General features: G+C 33.9%; 2 protein-coding genes across 6 annotated transcripts; one reads left to right on the forward strand and one right to left on the reverse strand.

Moving 5' to 3' along the window:
- Positions 770-8,934, forward strand: LOC109330183 (phosphatidate cytidylyltransferase 1-like). 3 transcript variants are annotated; one of them, XM_019564252.1, is made up of 13 exons: positions 789-888; positions 3,066-3,278; positions 3,409-3,554; positions 3,929-4,182; positions 4,334-4,485; positions 4,666-4,807; positions 5,580-5,736; positions 6,092-6,139; positions 6,217-6,303; positions 7,762-7,890; positions 8,002-8,058; positions 8,625-8,708; positions 8,794-8,934. In XM_019564252.1, exons 3-13 carry the CDS (start codon positions 3,480-3,482, stop codon positions 8,881-8,883), a joined length of 1,275 nt encoding a protein of 424 aa, XP_019419797.1. In that variant the 5' UTR covers positions 789-888; positions 3,066-3,278; positions 3,409-3,479; the 3' UTR covers positions 8,884-8,934. The 3 variants fall into 3 exon arrangements, with proteins under 3 accessions (XP_019419799.1, XP_019419797.1, XP_019419798.1); XM_019564253.1 differs by lacking the exon at positions 789-888 and adding an exon at positions 1,007-1,022; XM_019564254.1 differs by lacking the exon at positions 3,066-3,278 and having other exon boundaries at positions 770-888.
- On the reverse strand, positions 9,723-12,751 carry LOC109328887 (alkaline ceramidase 3-like). Of its 3 annotated transcripts, none has more exons than XM_019562522.1 (3): positions 12,649-12,751; positions 11,420-11,733; positions 9,723-10,565 (listed from the first exon to the last, which is right to left on the reverse strand). In XM_019562522.1, exons 2-3 carry the CDS (start codon positions 11,671-11,673, stop codon positions 10,052-10,054), a joined length of 768 nt encoding a protein of 255 aa, XP_019418067.1. In that variant the 5' UTR covers positions 11,674-11,733; positions 12,649-12,751; the 3' UTR covers positions 9,723-10,051. The 3 variants fall into 3 exon arrangements, with proteins under 3 accessions (XP_019418067.1, XP_019418066.1, XP_019418068.1); XM_019562521.1 differs by having other exon boundaries at positions 12,603-12,733; XM_019562523.1 differs by lacking the exon at positions 12,649-12,751 and adding an exon at positions 12,359-12,565.

Consider the following 12,978-nt stretch of genomic DNA (forward strand, 5'->3'; position numbering starts at 1 on the left):
TAGATCAAATTATAAGAAACGTTAAACCATATATATTTCATATTTCTTTTTTTAATTGCATATTTAATTAGATTTAACATTTACAACAAAAATATAATAAATAACAATAATATTTACAACAAAGCTAAAAGATAACATGTTTGTTTAAAATGAGAAGTTTACACAACTAAATTTAACTTGTATCATAAAGATGATATTGATAATGAACATACAAAATATCTTTTTACAAAATGTAAAAAATAATGATCATATGTTATAATAGTTTGACATATATTTCTTATAAACTTAAGTATATACTACTATAAACTAATGTGATAGTTTCAAGGTTTATATATTAAAGTTAATTCATAACTTATATTAGGTTAGAAAATGAGAGTCGGATTTTTAAAAACGAATTATGTTAAAAATTATATAAGTAAATTTTAAGTCTATTTTAATTTAAACATAAGACATGAAATTTATGAGTTTCATTGAATTCGACATGATAAGTGTATTAAAAAAAGTTTTACGGTAACTTCAAATGATCGGTCAGATCTAGCTTGAAGCCTATACTAAGTTAACCCAAATTCACCCGGATAACCCGTATTTACACTACTTGCCCTCATGATCTCGACGTGATAAAGAAGGGAAGCATCAAGAACCTGGATTTACAATTTGACCCACTTAGAAAAGATTCTCTTTCTGCAGTAAGAGCAATACTAAACCAGGATTCTCTTTCTGCCAACAAAGAATCTCAGTTTTATACTAACAAAAAGGCTTCACCGTTTTGGCCTCACCTCCTTTATTCTCTTCTCTTCTATTATTCTTCGCATTTGTGTTCTCCCATTTCACTCTCTCTCTCTTCCCACACAACGTGTTCTTCGCTCAGCATCATCACAACCAAACCAGGTTTCGTTCATTTTACCTTTCCCACTCTCACTTATGATAGATATCTCTACTGTTTACTTTCGATTTCATTTGCACTTTTTCTACTTTGGTTTCATCTATTTATTTTGTCCCCTTTGTTTTGGATTTAAGTAGAGGTAACTGTTTCTGAATTCTGATATTGAATCTGTTTTTATTTCATCCGCAATGTCCTTTCATATTTGAGATTCGTTACTCGAAGTGTTTTTAGGCTTTCTATTTTAATGTTTATTTTAAATAAGGGGAAACTTTTACTTGTATGTATTTGTAGTTTGTAGTTAAGGTGTATAATATAGTTGAGAGTGAGATTTGTGGAAATATTTTAGTGCTTTGGTTTTTGTGTGATTGTGTGAAGGGATGAGTTGTGATGTATAGTGTAGGGTATGGGGATATATGGACTTTATGGAAGTTTGAAGCTTCTGGACTGTGGAGTAGTAATGAAGGAATGATTTTTTGCTGCAAATTTCTAATACTTACAATGGATATGGAGTTTCTCATTAAGCATTGATAGTTTCTGAAAATGTGACATCCCTGAAAGTTAGGAACTTCTTATTTTAAATAGTCTTGCATTAGTTAAAAGATAAAAAAAATAGAAACCTTGCATTTGAAATCGCATCTTTTAAAGTCTTAATGTATCTGTAACATGTAATGAATGCATTTATGCACAATCAATGAGGAAGTTTCACTGGGTAATACCAATATACGACAACTTCTCTTACTCTTTTCAATTGTGCCTCTAGATTTTGTATTTACCACGGTCATGACCGTTTGTGAATTTAAGAGACACATTCATCAATTCCAATAGAAAATGATAAACATGAGCCTCTCTACATGTATTCCGTGTTGTAGTTTACCTTCTTTGGCATGCAGATAGATCTTTAAGTTTGATTTTCTCATCTTTTTCTCTCTTTATTATTGTTACTATATTTGTAAAATGAAAATTGAAAATGATATGTAGGGAGATTTTATTTGGTTTTGTTAGCGAATGGTTAATGAATTTGCTTTTCCGGGTCCTTAACCATTGGCCTAAGTTGATATTAGCGCTAACTCGCGCTATAGTGGTTCCGTGGAGTGGATTGGAGGCTGTCCACTATGCTTTTGCTCGCCAGGTTGTGTTTTGGGTAGCGGGCATCACGACCTATTTTTGTGGCGACTTGTTGTTCCATGTCAGATCTATGCCACCCGAACAGGCCCTATTCTATGCAATGGCATATTGCATGTAAATGCTCATGATCTTTTGAAAAACGCATGCCAGATAGTCTGTTTACATATTCTAGTTTTTAACATATTAAAAAAAAACATGTAGTTGCTGACTCCACCTAGTGAAATTAAGACTTGGTTGTTGTTGTTGTACATGTAGCTAAAATGGTAGCATACTCTTCAACTTATCCTAGTCAGTGCCCTATTTACTTACATTTTAAAATTCTGACGTGGTGTGTTTTGTCTTAAAGGAAAAAAATAGGGTTTACTTATTCTATGTGGTGCGTTTTGCATAATTACATAGGCAATATTTATTCAAATATTATTCTCTAGTTTTCTTCACTGGAACATGTTCCTCTCTTCTTTTTCCACTTCTTTCACTCCTTCCCTTGTTGTCTGTTCTGGGTTCTTTTTCTACAACTGAGAGGCATTCTTCTCTATTTGCTTCTTTCTTCACCCTTCCTTTAATTACCCACTCCTTACTTTTAAACTTAAATTTATTTGAATCATATTGAATTTGAATGTGAACGACAATGTATTTTGATTATCAATCATGACTGTCTTCAATTGTGTTTTTATTTTTTATTTTTGAACATTTATATGTGTAGATATAACTTATTTATATTGTTTCCCTAAAAGTCCCAATAGCAGCCATCCCACTACTCGTTTTAGCGTTTTTGGCGTCGACCGCTCCACGATCCAAGATTGACTACTTAGATATATACACAAAGATGATATTTGCTGTATGTTAGGTTGTTTTATAATTCACGAAGTAGAATGTCAAATATGTGGTGGATAAAGCAGATGACTGATCATTTTCAGAAAATTGGACTAAAGGAAAATCACATTCGTACTTCATACAATATAAAATAGTTGTTCGAATTTAGGTAACATAGATAGAGTTAGTAATGGCTGAATGGTGGAAATAATTGAGATCCTTGGCTATTGTGAAAATCATGTAGGTGTCCATTTGTAGAAGAAGATGATGCAGGAGAAAATGACTTGCTGGAATGAGTATATAATGCAAGTGGCTATGGATGCTATGGATGCTATGGCTATAGTGAAGATCTAGATCTCTATTGGATTGAGTGAAAAAGAGAAGAATACTAATTTGAAAAGTTCACTTAATTTACCTTGCCTGCTCAACAATCAAGTCGATTCAGTTACCTCCAGATGTACCATATCACTTCACTTAATTTGACTGGCCTTTTGCCAGAAAGGCTTACAGTTTTGGTTGTGTGATTGTTGTGTTGAATTATGCTTCATACATACAGAGAATTATATTTTATATCACTCGTTTTGCAGGTGTTTGATTATCTTCAGGCTACCCATGTGCTGCATTGTCTTCCATTTGGGTGAAATCTGATTAAAGAGCCATGCATAACGATACTAGTACCAGTGCCCCCCCAACGTCCGGTGGTCGGATTAGGCACCGTAAACGCTCAAATGAGGTTAATTGTTTAAAGTTTGAGTTTCTCAGTAAACCATCTTTCCATGCATAACTTTCAATTTTTTTTGTATTGTTGTGTTTCATGTTGAAATTGATTCTAGCTACACTATGGGTGATATCCTAAAATTTGAAGAAAACATGATGCATTATCAAATATATCTAATCAGGGAAAACAATTTTTTGGAATTTGTGTCAATTTTTTATTTTTAAAAATAATCTGAAGTTAATACCCTTTTTGTCATTATTATTAGATTCCTTGTTGATGCTGTTGTCTACATGGATGAAATTGATGCATTATCTTTCTGGAAAAAAATGTCTATATAATATGTACCATCTGAAGGTGATATATTTATAACTTCTTTGTCTTTATCTCAGGTTATTCCGGAAGATAGCAAAGCAAATGGAACGCGGTTACTTGTTAATGACAAAAGCAAATACAAGTCCATGATAATTCGTGCATATTCATCCATTTGGATGATTGGGGGCTTTGTGTTAATCATCTATATGGGTCACCTCTATATTACAGCAATGGTTGTTGTTATCCAAATCTTCATGGCAAAAGAACTTTTCAACCTACTCAGGAGAGCTCATGAAGATAGACAGCTGCCAGGATTTAGGCTATTAAATTGGTATGGTATCTATCACAAATCCTTGCTTCAAAGCAGTGTATTTGTTGTTTTGAAGATTAGCTAGTTATAGAATGGCCAGAAACTTGCTTTGTTTTTAATGTTTTGATAACTTGTTCTATATTTTATTTCTCATTGACTTTTACTATTTCAGGCATTTTTTCTTCACTGCAATGTTATTTGTTTATGGACGTACTCTGAGTCCACGCCTGGTTAACACAGTTACTTCAGACATGGTTTTATATCGGCTAGTGAGCAGTCTTATAAAGTATCATATGGTTATCTGCTACTCCTTGTACATTGCAGGTGACATGCATATCAAATTTATTCTTTAATGTTCATTTGCCTGTGCTTGTGCAATGTCTATACCAGATGCCTGACAAATTTCATGCTATTTTTTTAAAGATTGATTTACAGGCTATTTTTCACTTTTGTGAGGATTCACTAATGCTTTGGTTATTTTTCCTTTATATTGATTGGGCTCAGGATTTATGTGGTTCATTCTCACATTAAAGAAGAAGATGTACAAGTACCAATTTGGTCAGTATGCTTGGACACATATGATTCTGATTGTTGTATTTGGGCAGTCCTCCTTTGCTGTGGCAAGCATTTTTGAAGGGATTTTCTGGTAATATAACCTACTAAAGGAAATAATGATTATCTTACAATTTTGCTAAAAAAACATTTTTGGCCGTCTTTTGAGGTTCCTCTTTAGCATGATATCATATTTAATGGCACTGTTCCTTATCCACATGGAACACTTTTTAGGCTAGATTTTTTTAATTCTATTTGACTGATCTTTGGTGCCACAATGATCACCTCATAGAATGGTTAAATAATTATATTTTGTCCAAGAATTTAAGCATGACATGCATAAATCAGTGGGCTTGTTGGCTAAGTCCTACATGGTCTTTCAAAACAAGATTTTAGTGGAAAAGATTTGGGAGACACATACAATATAACACAATGATGTTGTTTGATCCATGTAGTTGGCCACTTGGCCTTGCCTATTGGGAAACTGATTTGTTGTTTCTCTGTTGTTTACATAGAATGTCTCTATTTAGTATATCATCCTAACACTCACTCACTCCCCAACTATTTTTCCCATCTCCTTTTTCAAGGTTTGAGTAGTATTTATTCTTTTCCCTCACTAAAATTTGTATTGTTTATTAATTACACCAATGAGAGTGCATCATCTTGAACTGCTCAGGTTTTAAGTGCTTTTATATGTATGCATGCATGCATCTTTGATAGAAGTGTCTTCTTTTTTAATATGTTGCCATTGCTTTGACACAAGTAAAACATCCCACAGTCACCATCACTATTTTGTGGCTTCAAGACGACACTTTGTATTGAGAATTGAATTGATATTAGTGCTTTCGTTTTCTTTTACCATGCAGGTTTCTTCTTCCAGCATCACTAATTGTAATTAATGACATTGCTGCTTATTTCTTTGGTTTCTTCTTTGGAAGAACCCCTTTGATCAAGTTATCTCCAAAGAAAACTTGGGAGGGCTTTATTGGGGCATCTGTTACCACCATTATCTCTGCATTTCTGGTCAGTACAGTTCCAGTAAAAGATGTGATAGTTGGAGTGGGTGGGGGTATTTTACCATGAGTTTCGGTACAACAATAAGTTTGCTTGCCTTATGACCCTCAGGTTATGGGTTTAAATCTTGGAAACAACCTCTTATGATTGGGCCACCCTATTTTTGGGGAGCTCTTTTCACTGAAGCAGACTCACTTATGATGCTTTATATTATATTCCTGTATTTTTGTAGCATTATTAAATGCCTGCGACTACCCAAATAAACTGTGGGAAAGCTTAATCAGATTTGATTTTTTTTGTAATTTCTGGCATTTGATGCTTCCTGAATTATATGTTAATATTATTGTACAAATTACTTTTGTAGCTTGCTAGCATCATGGGTCGGTCTCAATGGCTAACATGTCCAAGGAAGGTTAGTATATATCATTACTAAGTGATTATTAAACACAACCAAGTAACTAATGTTCATGTCTCCGTGGGAATATGCAGGATTTATCAACTGGTTGGCTTGACTGTGATCCTGGTCAGCTGTTTAAGCCAGACTCATATTCCTTAACAGGATGGTTTCCTCAGTGGGTAAGCACTTGTCATTTAGCTACATTTATAACCCTTGAACCCACATACATATATAACCAAGTTTGGTGAGCCCATTCAATGAGGTTGCACTAGTCCAAAATTCAACAAATAAGTAATAATTTCCCCAAATTCACCTGCACATTCAAGAAGCCTCAAGTAGCAAAAGCAACCTCAAATTAGGCTTAGAGACTCAAAACTTTTGATGGAAACGAGTGGAACCGAGTCGAACCAGAGTTCAGCTCGGTTCAACTCGATAAGGATGAGTTTGGCTTGAAACTCGTCTCGAGTTCGATACAAGCTATTTTTTTAGCTCGAGTTCGGCTCAACTAAAGTTCGCGAACTGTTCGGTTCAATTCGAATTGGTTCATTTAGACAACTTAAATAGTTAATTAATTTTTTAAAGAATACTCCAAAATGTTTTTATATATAAATATAACATTGTTTATATATATAAAATAATAATAAATATAAAAATAATGCATGAGTCACATATATATATATCGAGTCAGCTCATGAACCTAACGAGTCAAACTATATCCAACTTAAGTTCGGCTCATTTATTTAATGAGCTCAAGTTCGGCTCATTTATTTAATGAGCTCAAGTTCGGCTCATTTGGTTCATGAACCGAGTTTCGAACAAATACCGAGTTGGTTCGGTTCATTGAGTCAAAAGAATCTGAAACATGTGGAATGTGAAATTGTATCTGATACGAGCCTTGGAAGAATCACACGACAAAATTTACCATTGTGGTTTGAGAGCTCAAAATCATATGATCTCACCCTGAAATCCCATACTTCCATTGTGGGACTCAAGTCCCACAACTTGCAGTTGTATCCTAATTTCACTAGGCTCTGCAGCCCTGGCACCCAAGCAGGCCATTTTTGCAGTAGCGCTTGACAAGTCCTTCGTGAACGCTGCAGTTCTGGGACCATTACTTAAGCATCTTGTTTGCAGCTACGAGACATTGTGGAAAGCCCTAATACCAATTGATACAAACCTTGGAAGAATCATACCAAAAAAGCTAGCCTTTGTGGTTGGAGAGCCCTAGGCCATATAAATCCCACACTGGTATTCCATACTTCTGATGTAGTCATGTGGGACTCCTACCTTACAACTGGATCTTTACAGAATCAGACTCAAAAGTGGCAGAGGATTTAAAATGGCTAGGTCAGCCAATCGCTTAAATCAGCTCAGTTAATGACTTAAATCAAATCAGCTCAAGTCAATGACTAGTCAATTTTTTCGTGAATGTTAAGAAGGTTAAATTTGAAACGTTCTTTGTAACTTCTCTTCTAAGATATAATTTCCATTTGCCATTAAATACTAAAGGCTAGAATTTGATTGCTACACTCCAGCTTAGCTTATAAAGTATGACCATACTGTCATGAGATGACAATCCAGATTCCTGGAAATATCTGAAAATCATAACCTATTGCATTCTCTCTTGTCCTAAGCAGTTTCCTTGGAAAGAGATATCAATCCTTCCAGTTCAATGGCATGTTTTATGTCTTGGCTTGTTTGCTTCAGTTATTGCACCTTTTGGAGGCTTCTTTGCAAGTGGTTTCAAAAGGGCTTTTAAAATAAAGGTTTCTCTCCCCACTCTCTGCACTTCTGTTTTGTGTTATAGGCAAATGAGTTAAGTTGTTCATTTAGGTCTAAGGTATAAACAGATTTGCTTCCTGTTCTCACTTGTGCAGGATTTTGGTGATAGTATTCCAGGGCATGGTGGAATTACTGACAGAATGGATTGCCAGGTACACTATCCTGCTGTTTCAGTATAAAGATTTATTGTAAATTGGTAGTATTTGACTACTGAGTTGTATATATCATCATTCATGAACAACATTTAAAATCATGGTTTCTCTCCCACATCTCCGCCTATACCCCCAACAAAAGAAGAAGAAAAAGAACTCCTTAAAAAAAATTACACACCAGTAAAGATGATCATGTAAATTAAATAATGGTTAATGAGATAAAATGAAAATTTCATGTTCACTTAATCCAAGTTTGTAGTCAGAACTCAGAAACATCCAAAGGATCTTCAATGAACTCACGCAGAAAAAAGGATCTTCAATGATAAAGAAACATATACAAGGGTCTGTTGGTGATCCAGTCTAGTTAGTGTGGATGCCAAATAAGTACCCCCCCTCCCTCTCTAACTTCCTCCCCTCTCTTACAATTTAAGTGCTGCCCGTATAGTTCATGTTTGTATCTTAGGTCTTTTCAGTTTGTTTTTTTGGCTAAAAGTGGAAGCTTAAACTATCCCAGTATCCTACTTTAAATTTACAAGCAAGATTTAACCATTTTTTTCCTGTTGTAGATGGTAATGGCTGTATTCGCGTATATATATCATCAGTCATTTGTTGTGCCACAAAGTTTCTCAAATGAAATGAGTTTAGACCAGGTATTGTGTAATTTACTTTGTATTTCTATTAATTTAACATTTTTAAAAAATGCTTTTTTATTCATGGTGCTACCGGTCTTCTCAGATATTGATGAACCTGTCATTCAATGAACAACAAGCTCTATATATGAGGCTTGGGGAAATGTTGCAACAGGGGATTCAGGGGCAGTCTTAGATCCATGCCATGGTGTATTCTACTCACTTTCTATTGTGTTTTCTTCTTTGGCATGGAGAAGTGGAAAAAAGGTTCTTTGTACATGTGTTCTATCCTGGTGAAATGGGTCAAAGATTCAAGAAGCTGTCATGATGTGTATAGTGTATCTTGAACACCAATATTTTGTTCTCCATTTCTTTGGCTTAGTCTCAAATATTTACTTATGACTTTGCTTGAACAACCATTGCTTATTCATATAGCCAATAGCAGAGTTGAATGCCTGTACTGTATTCAATTTTATTAGGGGAGTGTTCAACATTTTTCAACTACCTTTTAACCAATGTTCTGTTGTAATAAGCAAAAAATCCTATTCTACTATCACATTTTGATGTAAAGCAGCTAGCTTTTAAGCATACACACTGTAGGATGCGATCTTTCTACCACAGTACTTACTATGATTTCACATGTCTTGTGTTCACTCTTACATCAAAAAGTAGACCATAGTTTTCTATACTAGCTTATTTACATGTCCAAAAAAATATAATCATTATGCTCGGTAGTGTTCTTTACCAAAGCTTTTGATGGGATGCATAATATGGCTAGTACTCACTACTCAGCTGCAAATCAATATAAACTAATTTTAAGTTGCATAGAACATAATTCCTAACTGGCTTTCAAAAAGCATCATATTAAAGCAACATTAGTTTGTAACATGTTATGTTATGATGCTTTGAAAAAGCATTGAAAGAGTTAAAGCAGTTTTTGCATTCCAAAATTAAGCAGTTTTTGGTACCTTTAGTTTTGGAAGGTAAATTAATCAGCTAAAGCAACATCAAACTGAGTACGAAATTTGAAAGAGCTCCAGAAAAAAGAATAGTAATATAACAAAACCTTGAAAGGGTTACACAAGATGTTACAAGTAAAAGGTCAGGTGATTCAATTGAGAATCCAACAATCAGTACTGCAAAACTTTTGGTGAATGTCAAGGCTTAAGAAAGCATCCATGTAACTGCATAAATATGGTACATATCCTAGTCTATAACAAAATATGTAAATAATTGATCATCTTTTTAAGCCAATCTAAACCAGAAAAACAAAAAAAAAAACTGAGTATAAATAGAACATGATTACTAACATCTCTTTTCCAAAATGTATTATGACAGAAAGTTCCATCTTCTAGATTTTCACTTTACTGCCTTTTTGATTTCTCAATCTTCACATAGGGCAAAATACCCATTAAAAGAACAACTTTTGGAGACCAGTCACGCTGCTGAGCACGGCAAAACATCAAGAACGTGTTGGCAAAGTACGATTTGAAACCCATGAAGACATGCCAGAAAGCATGACCCTGTGGATTAATAGGCCAACGGGATATCTCATTGCAGAAAAGACGATCACCTAACCAAAACAAACTTCCTAACACAAGAGTAGCTACATATAGCTTTGCGAGCCGCTTGGCTAGCACATCTTCAGTATAAATGTAATACTTGTACATTCTTGGAGTGCAGAGGAGACAAAGAATGATATAATGCACTTTGAAGCCGATACCCAAATGGAACACTGAATGCATGACAGCGAAAGCAGCTCCATATAAAAATAGGAAGATGGGCATTGTACTGCGGTAATGCCAATCCGGAGAGTGGAGGATGTACACATATAGCAACATCTCCCATACCATAGGAGTTTCATCACTCTGCTGTTGCCTATTTAAAAGTATGAAACTGAAGAATAAATAGTCATTCAAAACAAACAGATATTCATTGACAACTTAATAATGAAACTATGCATTCAGGTACGAACACACACAAAGCAACTTTAACAGAAGAAAATGGTTACTTAAGGAGACTAATTCTACAGGAGAAGCCATGCATTTATAACAAATACCATTCTCTGGGCCCCATATCAGTAAATTAGTATTACTACAGATGTCCATTCCATTAAAGACCATTTATCACCACATTACACTCATTTAAACCATAAAAATGTATAGTATCTTCAAAGTTCCAACCACTGTAGTTAGTATCATGAATCGTACATGAATCTTTAGGCCTATTTTCTGAACCCAGAATTGTATCTTCTCATGAATTGTAAGATTCATGATCAATAATATCATATGAAATAACACAAATTCAAGTCATAAGGGTCATACATATCATAGTCCATAAGTCATAATAGCAACATAACACAACTACGTAAGTTCCAAGTCATAAGGGGGGAAATTACCCCCTAATTCAAACATAGTGACTTGAATCATGTATCACAAAATACCTTAATTGCATTATATAAAGTAATGTCATCAGTGAGATAGAATAAATATATATGTGATATTCGTGAGTTCAGAGAAAGCAATGCTTTGTTGCTAAATATGTAAAACAAGTGAACCAACATGAGGCTATTATGATGTATCCCTTGCAAACATCTTAAAAATAATTCAAATATTTCTTTAAAAGACAATAGTCATTTAGTTATAGTTCAAACTGACTAGGTATTAATATGAAAGCAAACAATCATAAATTTATATAAGTTACTGCAAAATATGGTCGAGATTAATACTTACACTCTTTGCAGAGTGGCATGATACAATATGCTTCCAATGGCAAGTGTCATATTTGATACATGCAGCACACTAAATCTTTTCTCAAACCGTTGTCTTAAAGCATTTATAAGACCAATGAAAGCCAAAATAATGGTTGGAATGTTGGATATTGTGTTATAAAACTCCGCAATGTAAGACGAATTTGCATAATTTTTTTCGCAACATTCTGTAGATGATGTCACTGGACCCCAGAAGCTAGAAATTGTTTCTGCCATTCTCCTCTACAGCCTAATGATTTGTTTATCTGTATCCAACACTGCAGAGTTCACAAATTCCTGCAAATCATGTGGCAACCAATTTATAAGGATAGAACACAATTCCGCCAAGCAGCACTCATAGATCATTTACATCGACATTTTAATTATAAGGGAAGTGTCATAGCTGTACTTGATCAACATAACATGAAGTCGCGTAACTGACCCGATTTTCAGTTACGTGACTCATGAAAACAACAACATTGCAAATCCACTCTAGTTCCGAGTGCAATTTAACGATGTGTTGGAATAGCAATGTAGAAAAAATGCAAGATAGAAAACCTCCAAAAAAAATCTTGCAATGGAAACCGGAAAATAGGTGTGCATGAAATTCATATTCAACCAACAATGTTAAAATTCCACACCAGACACAAACATGACATTGAAATAATTGTGCATTTCTAGAACACCCTGACATACATACATCAAATAGAAGTTAATTTTTATTAACCACAACAACAGTGACTTCATTGCATCAATACTATGCAAAAATATTCAACACAAAAACAATTGAACAATGTGTGTTCAAAAACATGATATCATAGATAAACAGATTCCTTATACCCCAGGATAGAAATAACCAGATCCAGAGAGATTAAAATCAATAAATCAAAAAAATCAAAGAATTGGTAATAAATAATCAAACTTTATCATATACTGCATTCAATTCTACCAACTTTTCAAATATAATCCAATCTGAACCGTGTTTGCTTCCCATTGAACAAAAGGGCCAGACAAAAAACCAATTTTTTTCACATTATGCGCAATATCCATCTGAGTTCATGCCAAAAACAAAAGAAGCGCATGCTTAATGTTCATGGGGTACAAAAAACCAAATGCTAAATACATAAAACAATAAAAAGAAGGTAAAAACAAAGAAAAAAACATACTTGGGAAAAATAATGAAGAACAACAAAAAGGGTTGTGAAAAATTACGTAGATCTCATTGTGGCTGTGTTGGGTTCTGTTGCTCTGTCTCTAAAAATAATATTATGTAAGGTATGAGGCTCATAATATCTTTTCCTCACACTTCTCCAAAATTCTTATTTATTTAATAATTTATAAATAAAAGCATTTAATGGGTGATTCTTTTAAATTTTAATAATGTTTTTTAGGAATAAAGTTAAATTATATCCTAATTCATATATTTACCTTTTCAATTATTATTAACTCTTAAATAAAAGTAATTCAAATGAATGAAGAAAAATATACTGAATATGTATAAATCTTTATATTCTTATTGTATAGATATTACAGAAAAATAGA

This window comes from Lupinus angustifolius, chromosome LG16 (assembly GCF_001865875.1).
Source record: "Lupinus angustifolius cultivar Tanjil chromosome LG16, LupAngTanjil_v1.0, whole genome shotgun sequence".
Lineage (NCBI taxonomy): Eukaryota > Viridiplantae > Streptophyta > Magnoliopsida > Fabales > Fabaceae > Lupinus > Lupinus angustifolius.

Bases quoted from the DNA above. Each gene is read 5' to 3' on its own strand.
- LOC109330183 (XM_019564254.1), top strand. From the start codon at position 3,480: ATGCATAACGATACTAGTACCAGTGCCCCCCCAACGTCCGGTGGTCGG. The intron at 4,486-4,665 runs GTGACATGCATA...GATTGGGCTCAG, and splicing joins CTACTCCTTGTACATTGCAG to GATTTATGTGGTTCATTCTC. The intron at 7,891-8,001 runs GTTTCTCTCCCC...TCACTTGTGCAG, and splicing joins AAAGGGCTTTTAAAATAAAG to GATTTTGGTGATAGTATTCC.
- LOC109328887 (XM_019562522.1), bottom strand. From the start codon at position 11,673: ATGGCAGAAACAATTTCTAGCTTCTGGGGTCCAGTGACATCATCTACA. The intron at 10,566-11,419 runs GTAAGTATTAAT...ACTTTTAAATAG, and splicing joins CATGCCACTCTGCAAAGAGT to GCAACAGCAGAGTGATGAAA.